The sequence below is a fragment of the Nerophis ophidion genome, linkage group LG01 (genome assembly GCF_033978795.1).
Source record: "Nerophis ophidion isolate RoL-2023_Sa linkage group LG01, RoL_Noph_v1.0, whole genome shotgun sequence".
Lineage (NCBI taxonomy): Eukaryota > Metazoa > Chordata > Actinopteri > Syngnathiformes > Syngnathidae > Nerophis > Nerophis ophidion.
The window spans coordinates 14,192,557-14,213,892 of NC_084611.1; the positions used below are offsets into that span (position 1 = coordinate 14,192,557).

Consider the following 21,336-nt stretch of genomic DNA (forward strand, 5'->3'; position numbering starts at 1 on the left):
GCCTTTCGCCCGATTGTAGCTGAGATAGGCACTAGCGACCCCAAAGGGAATAAGCGGTAGAAATGGATGGATGGAAACACCTAGAATGTAAATGAAAATAAAGAATGTGGGATTTACAATATTAGCTATGCATGATAAAACACTGAATATTGACAACGTATGAACGTCCCACCCCCCCTCGATCGTCATTATTTGTAATCAAGCAAACACAGCGAAATATGAACGTGAAGGGTAAAAAACCACCACATACAATCTGATATATGGTATCAGATATATATCAGTTTTAGAACTTTTTTGTAAAAATCTCCTTCCGCGTCTGTCCCTGTGTTGGCCCTGCGATCAGATAGCGACTTGTCCAGGGTGTACACCGCCTTCCGCCCGATTGTAGCTGAGATAGGCACCAGCGCCCCCCGCCACCCCAAAGGGAAAAAGCGGTAGAAAATGGATGGATGGATTCTATAATACATAATCCAATGTATATATTATTATAGTACATTCTACAATACATTATACAATGTATATATTATTATAGTACATCCTATAATAACGCCAGAAGAAGATTACATTCCAAATCTGGAAACACTTGAACAAATATCACCAAGTACCTTGTACAAAAAGCAGCAACAATTGAAAATATGGCAAACAATAACAAAAAATATGTTAATACTAGTTAATAATAGCAGATTTGATTTAAATGTATGTATACATATTGTGTAGCCTTTTTAAAGAAACACATATCATCATAGTAAATTGTGCAAATTTCTCAATGATGTCACAGTGGCCACGCCCCCTCCACCACAGATATCTCCGCAGTCCAGGGCAAACCCCGAACATGCTAAGCTATATAGCAGGGGTCGGGAACCTTTTTTGCTGAGAGAGCCATGAAAGCCAAATATTTTAAAGTGTATAACCGTGAGAGCCATATCATATTTTTGAACACTGAATAGAACTAATTACATGCATTTTTAAGTAAGACCAACATTTTTACAGTATAATAAGTCTTTTTTTTTTTATAACATTTTTATTCTGAAGCTAACCAATAATAAATAAAATACTTCTAACCATTGATGCGACTTCTTGAACAGGTGCAGTAGAAAAATGGATGTATGGATTAAAATGCATGAGAATGATTTATATGTTGAACGTTATTTTGAACACTGTGATTACCAGCGGAATTATTAATTACTAATTGTGTTAAGCAGGCCTGTGCAATTATTTTAACTCAAAGGGCCAAATTTAGAGAAAAAAAATTTCTGGGGGGGCCGGTATATCTGATTTTTAGGAACACTAACACAAAAACTCACAATGATGTCTGATTGAATGCTAAAAAAGTTATGAGAGACTGTCTTAAAAACAGAATGGAGTTTTACATTTTTTTACTGAATAAGACACCCAGAATGTACATGAAAATGAAGAATGTGGGATTTACAATATTAACTATGAACGATAAAACACTGAATATGGACAACATATGAATCTCACACCCCCTCTCGATCGACATATTTTACAATCAAGCAGTACGTAACAAAAATGCAACAAACACAGGAAAATATGAAAGTGAAGGGTAAAAAAACACTTACAATCTGATATATCTGATACATCACAAAACTTTAGAACTTTGTTATAAAAATGTATTTCCGCGTCTGTCCCTGACACCCGCATTTCAGGTTGACCGCTCAGGAAACACTCTGTGGAAACGCTCACCACCCACACTGCTTGGTGCCTCGTCTGAGCTGCCATGACTTAGATTACCATAGTAACTAATTAGATTAGCATAGTAACCAATTATATTACCATAGTAACTATATCATGCAAAAGAGCAGATTTCATCCATTGAAATACTTTGTATAGTTCAAGACTCACGGTAATTTGAAAACATCACTGCACATCATAAAGACAGCTACAATTTCCATCTTGAAGATCTAAAAAACATTATTTGGGAATGTCCGGCGGGCCTGATTGAAAAGCATAACGGGCCACATGTGGCCCCTGGGCCTTAATTTGCCCAGGTCTTGTGTTAAGCAATGTCAGCTAAGATGTATCTGAGAGCCAGATGCAGTCATCCAAAGAGCCACATCTGGCTCTAGAGCCATAGATTCCCTACCTCTGCTATATAGGCTACTAGGCGCAACACCACAGCTAAGAACAAAATCATTAGTAGGTACCAGCTTAGTTTTTGCCTCGTTCCTGTGAGAATCCTGCGTGTTATCGAAGCATTGAGGAGTGGAACTATCCAGGACCAGCTGCAGTGTGCTCACACAACCAGCAGGCAGCAGATAATATTGTATCATCTCCTTCTCTTTCAGTCTTATCAGGTCTTACTAGTCGGTAGGGCATTCTTCACTGGCGCATAAAGTGAAAGATGTGGCAAACTTACAGTATCTGGTGAGATTTTTGTACAGCACTTATAGGTGATCATCAATAAAAGGTGTAAACAAGTAGTAATAACAATTATAGGTGCATATTACTCATACATACAGAGTCTCCAAGGCATATGAGAAAGTATCCAGTAACAAACGTGTCCGCATCGTTCAACTTACCGCTTAACTTCCTGAATTATTGTGACCAGTTGTCGCCCCAAAAACACTTCAATTTGAAGACAGCCTAAGTGGTTAATAATAAATAAGGTGAGTGTTGTTCATAGTTGCTGTGTTTTAGAGTCCTTTCACTGGATCGAATATACACCACTAAAGGATACAGGTGTTTGAAATACGTGGCCAGTGTTTGCAGGCAGCAGAATAAAAGTCAGCTTGTCCTCGTCAGACACAGCATCCCAGTCGGTCTCCATGCCAACCTGACGGAGGGCATCCCGGTGTGCGCCACTCTAAGGAGGACCTCCACCCTCACCAACCAGTGCGGCTTCTTCCACGGCAAAATGGGCTTCCGCCAGGCCCTGCAGAAACAGCAGCTCAGCATGGAACAGGTGCTGCCAGCAACACAACCCCTCATATTAATCATATTTACCATTATATTTATCATCATATTGATCATCATATTTATCATATTTACCATCATATTTATCATGGTACTGATCATCATATTTATCACATTTACCATCATAGTCATATTGATCATATTTATCATATTTACTATCATATTCATACGTTTCATATTTATCATCATATTGATCATATGTATTATATTTATCATCATATTTACTATCATATTCTTATACATCATATTTATATTTATCACATAATTCATATTGATCATATGTATAATCAAATCTGTATTTTTCATCATACCGATCATATTAATTTTTATCAACATATTCATATTTATAATCAAATTTTCACCATTTTTATAATCATATTCATAGTTATCATAGTCATATGTGTCACCATATTTATCATAATATTCATATTCATCATCATAATAATTTGTATCATATTTATCATTAATTTTATTATATTTATCATCACATTCATAGCAATAATGTGTATCACATAATTCATATTGATCATATGTATCATCAAATTCATATTTCTCACCGTATTTTTCATCATAAGTATCATCTTATTAATTTGTATCAGAATATACATATTTATCATCCAATTTTCACCATTTATATAATAATATTCATAGTTATCATAATCATATTTTTCACCATATTTATCCTAATTTTCATATTTATCATAATGTTCATATTCATCATCATATTAATTTGTATCATATTTATCATCATATTCCTTTTATTATATTTATCATCATATTCGTATTTCCTATCATATTTATATTTATCGCCATATTTATAGATATATCATAATTTTCATATTTATCATATTTATATTCATCATCATTTTAATATTTATCATAATATTCATATTTATCACCATACCTATCATCATAATAATTTGTGTCATAGTTATCTATCATCATATTTATATTTATCATCTGCCAACATATTTTAATTCACCCTCATGTTCATATTTATCACCACATTCATATTTATATTTTCCATCATATTTACGTTTATCATTCTCATATTTATCATCGTATTTGTATTAACCATCATATTCATATTCATAATGATATGTATCATATCAATTTCATCATCATTTATATATTTATCATCATATTATTATTTACCATCATATTCCTATTCATGTTTATATTTACCATCATCTTCATATTTATATTTTCCATCATATTCATCATTATAATCATATTTACCATCATATTCATATTTGTTTGTTTACCATCATGTTATCATATTGATATGTATGTTCATAGTTCCCATCATATTGATATTTATATTAATTATTATATCAATTATTATATTATAACCATATAGTGAACTAATGTTCCTGGCAATGACTCTTCAAGGTCATCAAATGTAGGCTAAGTCTCTCTCTGCACATGTGACACACGTGTGTGTGTGTGTGTGTGTGTGTGTGTGTGTGTGTGTGTGTGTGTGCGTGTGTGTGTGTGTGCGTGTGCACATGCATGTGCGTGCGCGCAGGTAAAGCAGGAGTTGCGAGCGCAGGTGAGGCTGTTCAAAGAACTGACAGGTCACCTGCCTCATCACATGGATGGACATCAGCATGTACATGTACTGCCAGGTATTACACACATGTACAAACACACATTTACTCTACACACATGTACTCGACACACACTTACTGTACACTCTTGTACACACATTTACTGTTCATACATCAATCAATCAATGTTTACTTATATAGCCCTAAATCACTAGTGTCTCAAAGGGCATGTACTGTACACACTTATGTACTGTACACACAAATGTATACACATATGTACTGTACACACATACACACATTCTGTATGTACTGTACACATATTTGTACACACACACACACACACGCTCACACATACGTACAGTCTCATGTACTCAGGGCTGTAAGAGCCGTGGTCAGCACACAAGTATTTGAACAAAGTGACACGTAAATATTTATTTAACAGTGTTTGTTATTGGAAAAGTTTGTATAGGGAAGTACATTCCTCCATAAGAAACAGGATGGAAGAAACAATGTAAATATAAATGATACAGTTTACGAACCTCTTGAACGGGGTTTGTCCATGGAAAAGTTAGTATATGGAAGCACATTTCTCCATAAGAAACAATGTACTGTAAATGTAAATAGTACAGTTTACAAACATCTTGAACAGGGTTTGTCAATGGAAACGTTTGTATAGAGAAGCACATTTCTCCGTAAGAAACAATGTAAACATAAATAATACAGTTTGCAAACTTCTTGAACAGGGTTTGTCAATGGAAAAGTTTGTACAGGAAAGCACATTTCTCCATAAGAAACAATGTAAACATAAATAATACAATTTACAAACTTCTTGAACAGGGTTTGTCAATGGAAAAGTTTGTACAGGAAAGCACATTTCTCCATAAGAAACAATGTAAATATAAATAATACAGTTTACAAACGTCTTGAACAGGGTTTGTCTGTGGAAAATTTTGTATAGGGAAGCACATTTCTCCATATGAAACAATGTAAACATAAATTATGCAGTTTACAATCATCTTGAACAGGGTTTCTCAATGGAAAAGTTTGTATAGGGAAGCACATTTCTTCATAAGTAACAATATGAATATGAATATTACAGTTTACAAACTTCTTGAACAGGGTTTGTCAATGGAAAAGTTTGTATAGGGAAGCACATTTCTCCGTAAGAAACAATGTAAACATAAATAATACAGTTCGCAAACTTCTTGAACAGTCTTTGTCAATGGAAAAGTTTGTATGGAGGAGCACCTTTCTCCATCAGAAATCATGTAAACAAAAATAATACAGTTTACAAACTTCTTGAACAGGGTTTGTTCATGGAAAAGTTTGTATAGGGAAGCACATTTCTCAATAAGAAACCAAGTGAATATAAATAATAGTGTACAAACTTTTTGAACAGGGTTTGTCAATGGAAAAGTTTGTATAGGGAAGCACATTTCTCCATAAGAAACCATGTGAATATAAATAATACAGTGTACAAACTTTTTGAACAGGGTTTGTCAATGGAAAAGTTTGTATAGGGAAGCACATTTCTCCATGAGAAACAATATAAATATAAATGATACAGTTTACAAACTTCTTGAACAGGGTTTGTCAATGGAAAAGTTTGTATAGAGAAGCACATTTCTCCGTAAGAAACAATGTAAACATAAATAATACAGTTTGCAAACTTCTTGAACAGGGTTTGTCAATGGAAAAGTTTGTATAGGGAAGCACATTTCTCCGTAAGAAACAATGTAAACATAAATAATACAGTTCGCAAACTTCTTGAACAGTCTTTGTCAATGGAAAAGTTTGTATGGAGGAGCACATTTCTCCATCAGAAATCATGTAAACAAAAATAATACACTTTACAAACTTCTTGAACAGGGTTTGTTCATGGAAAAGTTTTTATAGGGAAGCACATTTCTCCATAAGAAACCTTGTGAATATAAATAATACAGTGTACAAAGTTTTTGAACAGGGTTTGTCAATGGAAAAGTTTGTATAGAGAAGCACATTTCTCCATAAGAAACAATGTAAATATAAATAATACAGTTTACGAACTTTTGAACAAGGTTTGTCAATGGAAAAGTTTGTATAGGGAAGCACATTTCTCCATGAGAAACAATATAAATATAAATGATACAGTTTACAAACTTCTTGAACAGGGTTTGTCAATGGAAAAGTTTGTATAGGGAAGCACATTTCTCCGTAAGAAACAATGTAAACATAAATAATACAGTTCGCAAACTTCTTGAACAGGGTTTGTCAATGGAAAAGTTTGTACAGGAAAGCACATTTCTCCATAAGAAACAATGTAAACATAAATAATACAATTTACAAACTTCTTGAACAGGGTTTGTCAATGGAAAAGTTTGTATAGGGAAGCACATTTCTTCATAAGTAACAATATGAATATGAATATTACAGTTTACAAACTTCTTGAACAGGGTTTGTCAATGGAAAAGTTTGTATAGGGAAGCACATTTCTCCGTAAGAAACAATGTAAACATAAATAATACAGTTCGCAAACTTCTTGAACAGGGTTTGTCAATGGAAAAGTTTGTATAGGGAAGCACATTTCTTCATAAGTAACAATATGAATATGAATATTACAGTTTACAAACTTCTTGAACAGGGTTTGTCAATGGAAAAGTTTGTACAGGAAAGCACATTTCTCCATAAGAAACAATGTAAACATAAATAATACAATTTACAATCATCTTGAACAGGGTTTCTCAATGGAAAAGTTTGTATAGGGAAGCACATTTCTTCATAAGTAACAATATGAATATGAATATTACAGTTTACAAACTTCTTGAACAGGGTTTGTCAATGGAAAAGTTTGTATAGGGAAGCACATTTCTCCGTAAGAAACAATGTAAACATAAATAATACAGTTCGCAAACTTCTTGAACAGTCTTTGTCAATGGAAAAGTTTGTATGGAGGAGCACCTTTCTCCATCAGAAATCATGTAAACAAAAATAATACAGTTTACAAACTTCTTGAACAGGGTTTGTTCATGGAAAAGTTTGTATAGGGAAGCACATTTCTCAATAAGAAACCAAGTGAATATAAATAATAGTGTACAAACTTTTTGAACAGGGTTTGTCAATGGAAAAGTTTGTATAGGGAAGCACATTTCTCCATAAGAAACCATGTGAATATAAATAATACAGTGTACAAACTTTTTGAACAGGGTTTGTCAATGGAAAAGTTTGTATAGGGAAGCACATTTCTCCATGAGAAACAATATAAATATAAATGATACAGTTTACAAACTTCTTGAACAGGGTTTGTCAATGGAAAAGTTTGTATAGAGAAGCACATTTCTCCGTAAGAAACAATGTAAACATAAATAATACAGTTTGCAAACTTCTTGAACAGGGTTTGTCAATGGAAAAGTTTGTATAGGGAAGCACATTTCTCCGTAAGAAACAATGTAAACATAAATAATACAGTTCGCAAACTTCTTGAACAGTCTTTGTCAATGGAAAAGTTTGTATGGAGGAGCACATTTCTCCATCAGAAATCATGTAAACAAAAATAATACACTTTACAAACTTCTTGAACAGGGTTTGTTCATGGAAAAGTTTTTATAGGGAAGCACATTTCTCCATAAGAAACCTTGTGAATATAAATAATACAGTGTACAAAGTTTTTGAACAGGGTTTGTCAATGGAAAAGTTTGTATAGAGAAGCACATTTCTCCATAAGAAACAATGTAAATATAAATAATACAGTTTACGAACTTTTGAACAAGGTTTGTCAATGGAAAAGTTTGTATAGGGAAGCACATTTCTCCATGAGAAACAATATAAATATAAATGATACAGTTTACAAACTTCTTGAACAGGGTTTGTCAATGGAAAAGTTTGTATAGGGAAGCACATTTCTCCGTAAGAAACAATGTAAACATAAATAATACAGTTCGCAAACTTCTTGAACAGGGTTTGTCAATGGAAAAGTTTGTACAGGAAAGCACATTTCTCCATAAGAAACAATGTAAACATAAATAATACAATTTACAAACTTCTTGAACAGGGTTTGTCAATGGAAAAGTTTGTATAGGGAAGCACATTTCTTCATAAGTAACAATATGAATATGAATATTACAGTTTACAAACTTCTTGAACAGGGTTTGTCAATGGAAAAGTTTGTATAGGGAAGCACATTTCTCCGTAAGAAACAATGTAAACATAAATAATACAGTTCGCAAACTTCTTGAACAGGGTTTGTCAATGGAAAAGTTTGTATAGGGAAGCACATTTCTTCATAAGTAACAATATGAATATGAATATTACAGTTTACAAACTTCTTGAACAGGGTTTGTCAATGGAAAAGTTTGTACAGGAAAGCACATTTCTCCATAAGAAACAATGTAAACATAAATAATACAATTTACAATCATCTTGAACAGGGTTTCTCAATGGAAAAGTTTGTATAGGGAAGCACATTTCTTCATAAGTAACAATATGAATATGAATATTACAGTTTACAAACTTCTTGAACAGGGTTTGTCAATGGAAAAGTTTGTATAGGGAAGCACATTTCTCCGTAAGAAACAATGTAAACATAAATAATACAGTTCGCAAACTTCTTGAACAGTCTTTGTCAATGGAAAAGTTTGTATGGAGGAGCACCTTTCTCCATCAGAAATCATGTAAACAAAAATAATACAGTTTACAAACTTCTTGAACAGGGTTTGTTCATGGAAAAGTTTGTATAGGGAAGCACATTTCTCAATAAGAAACCAAGTGAATATAAATAATAGTGTACAAACTTTTTGAACAGGGTTTGTCAATGGAAAAGTTTGTATAGGGAAGCACATTTCTCCATAAGAAACCATGTGAATATAAATAATACAGTGTACAAACTTTTTGAACAGGGTTTGTCAATGGAAAAGTTTGTATAGGGAAGCACATTTCTCCATGAGAAACAATATAAATATAAATGATACAGTTTACAAACTTCTTGAACAGGGTTTGTCAATGGAAAAGTTTGTATAGAGAAGCACATTTCTCCGTAAGAAACAATGTAAACATAAATAATACAGTTTGCAAACTTCTTGAACAGGGTTTGTCAATGGAAAAGTTTGTATAGGGAAGCACATTTCTCCGTAAGAAACAATGTAAACATAAATAATACAGTTCGCAAACTTCTTGAACAGTCTTTGTCAATGGAAAAGTTTGTATGGAGGAGCACATTTCTCCATCAGAAATCATGTAAACAAAAATAATACACTTTACAAACTTCTTGAACAGGGTTTGTTCATGGAAAAGTTTTTATAGGGAAGCACATTTCTCCATAAGAAACCTTGTGAATATAAATAATACAGTGTACAAAGTTTTTGAACAGGGTTTGTCAATGGAAAAGTTTGTATAGAGAAGCACATTTCTCCATAAGAAACAATGTAAATATAAATAATACAGTTTACGAACTTTTGAACAAGGTTTGTCAATGGAAAAGTTTGTATAGGGAAGCACATTTCTCCATGAGAAACAATATAAATATAAATGATACAGTTTACAAACTTCTTGAACAGGGTTTGTCAATGGAAAAGTTTGTATAGGGAAGCACATTTCTCCGTAAGAAACAATGTAAACATAAATAATACAGTTCGCAAACTTCTTGAACAGGGTTTGTCAATGGAAAAGTTTGTACAGGAAAGCACATTTCTCCATAAGAAACAATGTAAACATAAATAATACAATTTACAAACTTCTTGAACAGGGTTTGTCAATGGAAAAGTTTGTACAGGAAAGCACATTTCTCCATAAGAAACAATGTAAATATAAATAATACAGTTTACAAACGTCTTGAACAGGGTTTGTCTGTGGAAAAGTTTGTATAGGGAAGCACATTTCTCCATATGAAACAATGTAAACATAAATTATGCAGTTTACAATCATCTTGAACAGGGTTTCTCAATGGAAAAGTTTGTATAGGGAAGCACATTTCTTCATAAGTAACAATATGAATATGAATATTACAGTTTACAAACTTCTTGAACAGGGTTTGTCAATGGAAAAGTTTGTATAGGGAAGCACATTTCTCCGTAAGAAACAATGTAAACATAAATAATACAGTTCGCAAACTTCTTGAACAGTCTTTGTCTATGGAAAAGTTTGTATGGAGGAGCACCTTTCTCCATCTGAAATCATGTAAACAAAAATAATACAGTTTACAAACTTCTTGAACAGGGTTTGTTCATGGAAAAGTTTGTATAGGGAAGCACATTTCTCAATAAGAAACCAAGTGAATATAAATAATAGTGTACAAACTTTTTGAACAGGGTTTGTCAATGGAAAAGTTTGTATAGGGAAGCACATTTCTCCATAAGAAACCATGTGAATATAAATAATACAGTGTACAAACTTTTTGAACAGGGTTTGTCAATGGAAAAGTTTGTATAGGGAAGCACATTTCTCCATGAGAAACAATATAAATATAAATGATACAGTTTACAAACTTCTTGAACAGGGTTTGTCAATGGAAAAGTTTGTATAGGGAAGCACATTTCTCCGTAAGAAACAATGTAAACATAAATAATACAGTTCGCAAACTTCTTGAACAGTCTTTGTCAATGGAAAAGTTTGTATGGAGGAGCACATTTCTCCATCAGAAATCATGTAAACAAAAATAATACACTTTACAAACTTCTTGAACAGGGTTTGTTCATGGAAAAGTTTTTATAGGGAAGCACATTTCTCCATAAGAAACCATGTGAATATAAATAATACAGTGTACAAACTTTTTGAACAGGGTTTGTCAATGGAAAAGTTTGTATAGGGAAGCACATTTCTCCATGAGAAACAATATAAATATAAATGATACAGTTTACAAACTTCTTGAACAGGGTTTGTCAATGGAAAAGTTTGTATAGGGAAGCACATTTCTCCATAAGAAACAATGTAAACATAAATAATACAGTTTGCAAACTTCTTGAACAGTCTTTGTCAATGGAAAAGTTTGTATGGAGGAGCACCTTTCTCCATCAGAAATCATGTAAACAAAAATAATACAGTTTACAAACTTCTTGAACAGGGTTTGTTCATGGAAAAGTTTGTATAGGGAAGCACATTTCTCCATAAGAAACCAAGTGAATATAAATAATAGTGTACAAACTTTTTGAACAGGGTTTGTCAATGGAAAAGTTTGTGTAGGGAAGCACATTTCTCCATAAGAAACCATGTGAATATAAATAATACAGTGTACAAACTTTTTGAACAGGGTTTGTCAATGGAAAAGTTTGTATAGGGAAGCACATTTCTCCATGAGAAACAATATAAATATAAATGATACAGTTTACAAACTTCTTGAACAGGGTTTGTCAATGGAAAAGTTTGTATAGGGAAGCACATTTCTCCGTAAGAAACAATGTAAACATAAATAATACAGTTCGCAAACTTCTTGAACAGTCTTTGTCAATGGAAAAGTTTGTATGGAGGAACACATTTCTCCATCAGAAATCATGTAAACAAAAATAATACACTTTACAAACTTCTTGAACAGGGTTTGTTCATGGAAAAGTTTTTATAGGGAAGCACATTTCTCCATAAGAAACCATGTGAATATAAATAATACAGTGTACAAACTTTTTGAACAGGGTTTGTCAATGGAAAAGTTTGTATAGGGAAGCACATTTCTCCATGAGAAACAATATAAATATAAATGATACAGTTTACAAACTTCTTGAACAGGGTTTGTCAATGGAAAAGTTTGTATAGGGAAGCACATTTCTCCATAAGAAACAATGTAAACATAAATAATACAGTTTGCAAACTTCTTGAACAGTCTTTGTCAATGGAAAAGTTTGTATGGAGGAGCACATTTCTCCATCAGAAATCATCTAAACAAAAACAATACAGTTTACAAACTTCTTGAACAGGGTTTGTTCATGGAAAAGTTTGTATAGGGAAGCACATTTCTCCATAAGAAACCTTGTGAATATAAATAATACAGTGTACAAAGTTTTTGAACAGGGTTTGTCAATGGAAAAGTTTGTATAGAGAAGCACATTTCTCCATAAGAAACAATGTAAATATAAATAATACAGTTTACGAACTTTTGAACAAGGTTTGTCAATGGAAAAGTTTGTATAGGAAAGCACATTTCTCCATAAGAAACAATGTAAATATGAAGAATTGGTTCCAATCCATATTTTAGTGAAGGGTTGTAGACTTTAAAGAGTTCTTAGATCAGTCCAGTTTGTATCCGTCTTCTTAGACCAGTCAAGTTTTGTCTGCGTCTTCTTAGACCAGTCCAGTTTTGTAGCCGTGTTCTTAGACCAGCCTAGTTTTGTATCCATGTTCTTAGACCAGTCAAGTTTTGTCTCCGTCTTCTTAGACCAGTCCAGGTATGTATCCGTCTTCTTAGACCAGCCTATCAATCATCAATCAATCAATCAATGTTCATTTATATAGCCCTAAATCACTAGTGTATCAAAGGGCTGCACAAACCACAACACAAACCACTACGACATCCTCGGTAGGCCCACATAAGGGCAAGGAAAACTCACACCCAGTAGGACGTCGGTGACAATGATGACCCAGTGGGACGTCGGTGACAATGAGGACTATGAGAACCTTGGAGAGGACCACATATGTGGGCAAACTCCCCCCCCCCCCCCCCCCCCCCCCACCGCCCCAGGGGACTGAAAGCAATGGATGTCGAGCGTGTCTAACATGATACTGTGAAAAGTTCAGTCCATAGTGGATCCAACACAGCCGCGAGATTCCAGTCCAAAGCGGATCCAACACAGCAGCGAGAGTCCCGTCCACAGCGGAGCCAGGAGAAAACCATCCCAAGCGGAGGCGGATCAGCAGCGCAGAGATGTCCCCAGCCGATACACAGGCGAGCGGTCCATCCTGGGTCCCGACTCCAGACGAGTGGTCCATCCTGGGTCCCGACTCTGGACAGCCAGAACTTCATCCATGGACATCGGACTGGACCCCCTCCACAAGGGAGAGTGGGACATAGGAGAAAAAGAAAAGAAACGGCAGATCAACTGGTCCAAAAAGGGAGTCTATTTAAAGGCTAGAGTATACAAATGAGTTTTAAGGTGAGACTTAAGTGTTTCTACTGAGGTGGCATCTCGAACTTTTACCGGGAGGGCATTCCAGAGTACTGGAGCTCGAACCGAAAACACTCTATAGCAGACTTTTTTTGGGCTCTGGGAATAACTAATAAGCTGGAGTCCTTTTGAACGCAGATTTCTTGCCGGGACATATGGTACAATACAATCTGTAAGATAGGCTGGAGCTAGACCATGTAGTATTTTATACGTAAGTAGTAAAACCTTAAAGTCACATCTTAAGTGCACAGAAAGCAAGTGCAGGTGAGCCAGTTTCTTGTTCTTGTCAAAAATTTTGTCTTCATGTTCTTAGACCAGTGTAGTTTTGTATGTCTTCTTAGACCAGTCTAGTTTTGTCTCCGTCTTCTTAAACTAGTCCAGTTTTGTCTCTGTCTTCTTAGACCAGGCAAGTTTTGTGTCCCTGTTCTTAGACCAGTCCAGTTTTGTCTCCCTGTTCCTTGACCAGTCAAGTTATGTCTCCGTCTTTTTAGACCGGTCCAGTTTTGTATCCGTCTTCTTAGACCGGTCCTGTTTTGTATCCGTTTTCTTAAACCAGCCCAGTTTTGTCTTCATGTTCTTAGACCAGTCCAGTTTTGTATTTGTGGTTTTAGACCAATCCAGTTTTGTATCCGTCTTCTTAGACTACTTCAGTTTTGTATATGTCGTCTTAGACCAGTCCAGTTTTGTCTCCGTCTTCTTAGACCAGTCTTGTTCATTATCAGTGTAGACTCCTCGGTAGTAATGGTCTGTAACAATGTCCGCATGGACACCACGGACGGAAACAGGGGTCACTGGTGCCTTCCTTCTCCTCAGATCTACCAGCAGCTCCTTAGTCTTTGATGACAGCCTTATTCATGGAGGTATGTGTGTGCAGAGGTGCGTGAGGTGTTTGCCCAGGTCCTGGCCGAGTACAGGATCGTCTACACCCGCGTTCCAGTGGAGCCTGCTCTACAGAGCTGCACCTGGCTGCCAGCACACCTTCACAGCTTCTACGCCCAGGTGGAGAAGGACGCCCTGGACTCCATCCCCGTCTTCAAGCGCTTTGGCATCAGGTGGGAGGCTATTCTTTCAAGGGACCCTGAGCTCCTTAGGGCTGGACCATTATGGCCCAAATAATAATCAACGTTATATATTGATGATTCAGATTAGTCATATATGTGTATATATATATATATATATATATATATATATATATATATATATATATATATATATATATATATATAGTGTATATATATGTATATATATATATATATATGTGTATATGTGTATATATGTATATATATATATGTGTGTGTGTGTGTATGTATATATGTATATGTGTATATATTTATATATATATATGTGTGTGTATATATGTGTATATATAAAAAGTATATGTGAAGTGAATTATATTTATATAGCGCTTTTCTCAAGTGACTCAAAGCGCTTTACATAGTGACACCCAATGTCTAAGTTACATTTAAACCAGTGTGGGTGGCACTGGGAGCTGGTGGGTAAAGTGTCTTGCCCAAGGACACAACAGCAGTAACTAGGATGGCACAAGCGGGAATCGAACCTGCAACCCTCAAGTTGCTGACACGGCCACTCTACCAACCGAGCTATGCCCTGTGTGTGTGTGTGTGTGTGTGTGTGTGTGTGTGTGTGTGTGTGTGTGTGTGTATATGTATGTATATATATATATATATATATATATATATATATATATGTGTGTGTGTGTATATATATAAAGTATATGTGTGTGTATGTATATATATATATATATATATATGTGTGTGTGTATATGTGTATATATGATGATGATTATTGAGGTTGTGGTGAATGAAATAATTAATGATGTCATGATGAATGAGATGATGATTGTTGATGGTGTTTTGATGATTGATAATTATTAAAGAGGGTATGATGATTAATGAGAATTATTAATGAGGCTATGATGAATGAGATAATTATTAATGAGGTTGTGATGAATGAGATAATTATTAATGAGGTTTTGATGAATGAGATGATGAAAATGATGGCTTCTGTCTGACAATCTGTTGGACGTCCACAGGTGGCCCGAAGTCTACCTGGGCCTGAGCACAATGGGACAGCACATGTCCGTGTGCAACCTGCAGCGGGCGCTGGGTCATGTGACCTCCACCTGTGCCCGGCAGGTGGTCACGGCCGAACTGATGGTGCACCCGGGATACCCCAGTCAGCCCCAAGAGGGCGGCTGTGGCCAAGGACCCGATGACTTCTCCCAGTCGGAGGAGCGGCGGCACGAACTCAACGTCCTCCTGGATCCTTCTCTGATGGCCTTCTTCCTGCACCAGCGTGTGCACATCTGCACTTTTAAGGATCTTTGATACCGTAAGTCTAATATTTATATCATCTTTCATACACACAGTCATATTTATATCATCTTTCATACAGACAGTAGTATTTATATTATCTTACACGCTTGCAGTAATAATAATATCATCTTTCATACACACTTACAGTAATATTTACAGTATATCACCTTACAAACTTACAGGAATATTTATATCATCTTTCATACACACAGTAATAATTATATCATCTTACACACTTACAGTAATAATGATATCATCTTATACACTTAGAGTAATATTTATATAATCTTTCATACACACTTACAGTAATAATGATATCATCTTACACACTTACAGTAATATTTATATAATCTTTCATACACACTTACAGTAATAATGATATCATCTTACACACTTAGAGTAATATTTATATCATATTTCATACACACAGTAATATTTATATCTTCTTACACACTTACAGTAATATTTATATAATCTTTCATACACCATCCATCCATCCATCCATCCATTTTCTACCGCTTATTCCCTTTCGGGGTCACGGGGGGCGCTGGCGCCTATCTGAGCTACAATCGGGCGGAAGGCAGGGTTCACCCTGGAAAAGTCGCCACCTCATCGCAGGGCCTCTTTCATACACACTTACAGTAATATTTATATCATCTTTCATACAGACAGTAGTATTTATATTATCTTACACGCTTGCAGTAATAATAATATCATCTTTCATACACACTTACAGTAATATTCATATAATCTTAAATATAGTAATATTTGTATCATCTCTCATACACACTTACAGTAATATTTATATCACAAACTTACAGAAATATTTATTTCATCTTACACACAGTAATATTTATATAATCTTTCATACACACAGTAGTAATTATATCATCTTACACACTTACTGTAATATTTATATCATCTTTCATACACACTTACAGTAATAAGGATATCATCTTACACACTTACAGTAATATTTATATAATCTTTCATACACACTTACAGTAGGATATCATCTTACACACTTACTGTAATATTTATATAATCTTTCATACACACTTACAGTAATAAGGATATCATCTTACACACTTAGAGTGATATTTATATCATCTTTCATACACACAGTAATATTTATATCTTCTTACACACTTACAATAATATTTATATAATCTTTCATACACACTTACAGTAATATTTATATCATTTTTCGGACACACTTACAGTAATTTTTATATGATCTTACACACAGTAATTTTTATATCATCTTACGCACAGTGATATTTATATCATCCTTTATACACACCGTAGTAATTATATCATCTTACACACCTACAGTAATAAGGATATCCTTGGGCAGTTCCTTGGACCTCATGATTCTCATTTGCTGTAACATGCATATTGGGCAGGTGGTTTTCTCCATACATACTTCCTAGAATTAAGGCCAGGAAGTTTCTTCTTGGCCTCTCTCACCTCTTTCATCAGGAACAAAATCAACTCTTTTCATTTCAGCAAACGTCTGCATAGAACCAAAGAGCGTGCAGCCGTAGGCGTGCACACCTTTTGTGCTAAAATCATCATCGAGTAACATTTGCTTCCGGGAAGCAGAAGATCAGGACTGTCCCATGCTGCGTTCATATTTGGAGAGAAATGCTTCAAATGACCAAAATGAAGATCTAAATGACTCTGACTTCTTACTGTATGTACAGTAAAAGCTGCATCATTTCCCCATTGTGGGAGGAATAGGATTAATAAACATGTCGGCCCTCCATGAATTCAGTTCTTCTTTTTAGACGTAATAACTCCTAAATCAGCCATCAAGTCAATATGCCTGATGTAGTTTTTCATGTTATTTTTTTTTTTTAGGATAGGATAGTTCTTTATTCTCATTGCACAAGTACAACAAAACTTTGTTTTCAGCACAAACCTGTTCAAGATTAGACAAACAAACAGTGTACAAGGTTACAGAACAAGAACCCTGATGGGTCGCCATAAGGCGCCCCGTAAAAGATGGGAAAAAGGTAAAACGCTGGGGAAGGATGAGTAAAAAAATATATAATCCAGACTGGGCTCCTAAGGGGGCCCAGTCTGGAGTGGGAAAAAACCTCCATAGCAAAGCACATATATATATTACAACATACATCTCGAGATATCTAGCAACAGAGGGAAGGTAGTTCAAGGTCATGGCGGTAGGCCGCAGTGCTCAGGCGCTGACCATCCATTCATCACCCCTATGGGATTTGCGTCAAGGTTGTCGGGTTTGGGGGGATGGGGTGTGTATGGGGGCGGCATGGCGTAGTGGGTAGAGGGGCTGTGCCAGAAACCTGAGGGTTGCAGGTTCGCTTCCCACCTATTGACATCCAAATCGCTGCCGTTGTTGTGTCCTTGGGCAGGACACTTCACCCTTGCCCCCGGTGCCGCTCACACTGGTGAATGAATGATGAATGAATGATTGGTGGTGGTCGGAGGGGCCGTAGGCGCAAATTGGCAGCCACGCTTCCGTCAGTCTACCCCAGGGCAGCTGTGGCTACTGATGTAGCTTACCACCACCAGGTGTGAATGAATGATGGGTTCTCACTTCTCTGTGAGCGCTTTGAGTATATAACATTAGAAAAGCGCGATATAAATCTAATCCATTATTATTATTATTATTATTATATGTGTGGCGTATATTTTTGTGTATGTATGTGTGTGTGTGTGTGTGTGTGTGTGTGTGTAAGTCCGTATTGTGTCTATGTTCCGCAGCCTTGGTGTATTGCAGGTGCTAGTCCAAAGTCAACAACAGGTGTGTGTCCATGGGAGACAAGAGGGGAGTTTGTTGTGTCTTCGCTGCAGTGTCCTTCGGGAGAGTCTCGAAGCCAGGGAAACAATCCAAGTTAGAATGATTTTTATGCGGGTGAAAATAAAATTTGCTTTTCACTCTTAATTATCTATGACTGGTCCTCAAAACTGCGGGGTAGACAGTCCGATGTAATCCACAGTTCTTCCCGCATCCTCCAATCATTTGTGGCAGCTTTGGGGTACTTTGAAGACTGCCAGCAACTTCCAATTTGTCGACAAACCAGAGCAACGCTTACTCCAATCAGCAGATGTCCTGTTGTCATAATTCCGAATAGGTGGATATCTTCACGTCCTCGACAGAAAAAGGGTCGCCCTCCTTCTTCTCCCAAGAGTCCGTCGTGTGTCCAGCAACAACCGCTTCGTCACGACAGCAGGTTCCCCCAAACCCAAGATCTTGTCAATTTTGTTCAGGCCAGTTAAATAGTTCCAATGTTTTCGATTTGGAGAGCAGTGCAAAAAGAGGCAACAAGAAAGTTAAGACAAGACAAAACAAAGAAGCAAGCAGGAGAGATAAGGGAGAGGAAAGGAGAGCGTCCACCCTCGATGAGTGCCAGAGAGAAATAATCATCATAATCATAAAAGCATCTTTATTTTTTAACTAGGTATGAACGTAATATTTTAAAATCAAACACATGTATTTCGTTATTAGTACGTGTTCTTTTGCGTGGAACATTACAACTGTGGAAAAAATATATATATCATTTACATGGTGGCCCTAAAGTCATGCATCCTATAAATAAATCATACAATAATGAACATGAATGTGTTTTAATTTTTTTATTGATTTATTGCTGTATGTACCACATGGAGTTTTTCCAATAACTTCAATTATTATTAGCACCTTTGCTTCAAACTTAGGTCAACATTTCAATAATGAACATTCAGATCTGCACACGGAGTTATAAAGAGTGACAGGAAATAACGTAGTTCATACACCTGTCCTGCTGTTTGGCTCCGGTGCAGACTGTCATGGAGGAGCACAAGGGCAGATGTTCCCTTCAGGGTCGATGTTTTCGTCGGGGGTTAACACTCTTCACTTTACAATGGGTCTGCTCAGCTCCGCTTTCCGGTCTGAATTCGAGGACGTGGATTTGTGACATTCCGGTTGCTTTATTGTTAGTTGTGCAGGACACAACCGGACCCGTTCATCACTCTACTGCGCAGTGCACTGGCTACCTCTCTTTACTCGCCCACTCACTCGCTGACGTCACTCAGCCAACACAACGACATTATCACAACTACTCTCATAAGTTAACATACGTAACATGTACATACGTAACATGTAGATATACATAACATGTAGATAGGCACACAGCTGCTGGGCTTGATGCCAAATATTAGCGGAGTGAAAATGCCCAATTAGCGTCAACTAATGCAAGTAAAATGACTATATTTTGTAAGAAATTGCTACAATTTGTGTTTTATCATTAAAAAAAGTGTGTTTTACCTGCTACATGGCTTAACTATGTATATTTATCCATAGTTTTGTTTTTAGTACTTAATAATAATTGTATTTTTCTTAAAGCACAGGCCAGGAGTGGCAACCATAAATCATGAAGCATTTGATATAATGTCAATAAAGCTTTTTATTCTATTTAAATCTAATCCTTGATTATGGCGGACTATATGTAATATGGGAAATTGTAAATTGTTTTTTTGAGTGCAACAAGAAAAACATGGTGTGTTTGATGCCCTTTAATTTATATTTTAACCTTTTAAAATTGTTTTTAAGTGTAATAGGAAACAAATGTTCATTGTGTTGTAAGATTTTCTGTTAAAATAAAGCCAATATTGACATTTTTTGTTTTTTATTTTATTATGAATAGTATCGAAAAGTATCGATATACATTTTGGTACTGGTACCAAATTACTGGTATTGGAACAACCCTAATACACACATATACATATGTGTGTATGTATATATATATATATATGTATATGTGTGTGTGTGTGTGTGTATGTATGCATGTATATGTATGTATATATATATATATATATATATATATATATATATATATATATATATATATGTATATGTATGTATGTATGTATATATATATATGTGTGTGTGTATGTATGCATGTATGTGTATATATATATATATATATATGTATGTATGTATGTATATATATATATATGTATGTCTATGTATATTTACATGTGTATATATGTGTGTGTATGTATGTATGTATGTATGCATGTATATGTGTATATATATATGTATATTTACATGTATGTATATATATACATGTATGTATATGTATATTTATATGTATGTGTATGTATATTTACATGTATGTATATATATATATATATATGAAGCAGGTCAACTGACTGATCTAAAACTGAGTCTGTTTAAAAGCTAGTGTCACGCCTTTGGATCATGTTTTGTTTTGTTCATGTTAAGTTTTTTTTTTGGACACTTGTTTCCTGTTTTGCACTTCCTGGTTTGTTTCTGTTTCTATAGTAACTCATTAGTTTCCGCATTGTCTCCATGTCACGCTCAGGTCCTCAGTTCACACACCTGCTGGTTAATTATTACTGCTTGTATTTAAGCCACAGTTGCGAAGTATTCTGTCTGGCAACTTTACCTACCGACATTCCTACACATCCAGTATT

The 21,336-nt window shown here is 35.3% G+C and overlaps 1 protein-coding gene across 3 annotated transcripts in view; it reads left to right on the forward strand.

Moving 5' to 3' along the window:
* Positions 1 to 17,651, forward strand: part of ydjc (YdjC chitooligosaccharide deacetylase homolog) — a 28,376-nt gene extending 10,725 nt beyond the window's left edge. For 2 of the 3 annotated variants that reach the window (XM_061896591.1, XM_061896610.1), the window contains exons 4-8: positions 2,764 to 2,923; positions 4,463 to 4,562; positions 14,418 to 14,595; positions 15,597 to 15,895; positions 17,389 to 17,651. In XM_061896591.1, the coding sequence (XP_061752575.1) occupies positions 2,764 to 2,923; positions 4,463 to 4,562; positions 14,418 to 14,595; positions 15,597 to 15,891 (733 nt within the window). In that variant the 3' untranslated portion in view covers positions 15,892 to 15,895; positions 17,389 to 17,651. Of the gene's footprint in view, positions 1 to 2,763; positions 2,924 to 4,462; positions 4,563 to 14,417; positions 14,596 to 15,596; positions 15,900 to 17,388 lie in introns of all 3 variants that reach the window. The other variant, XM_061896601.1, reaches the window with a different exon arrangement.
* The last annotated feature ends 3,685 nt before the right edge of the window (positions 17,652 to 21,336 follow it).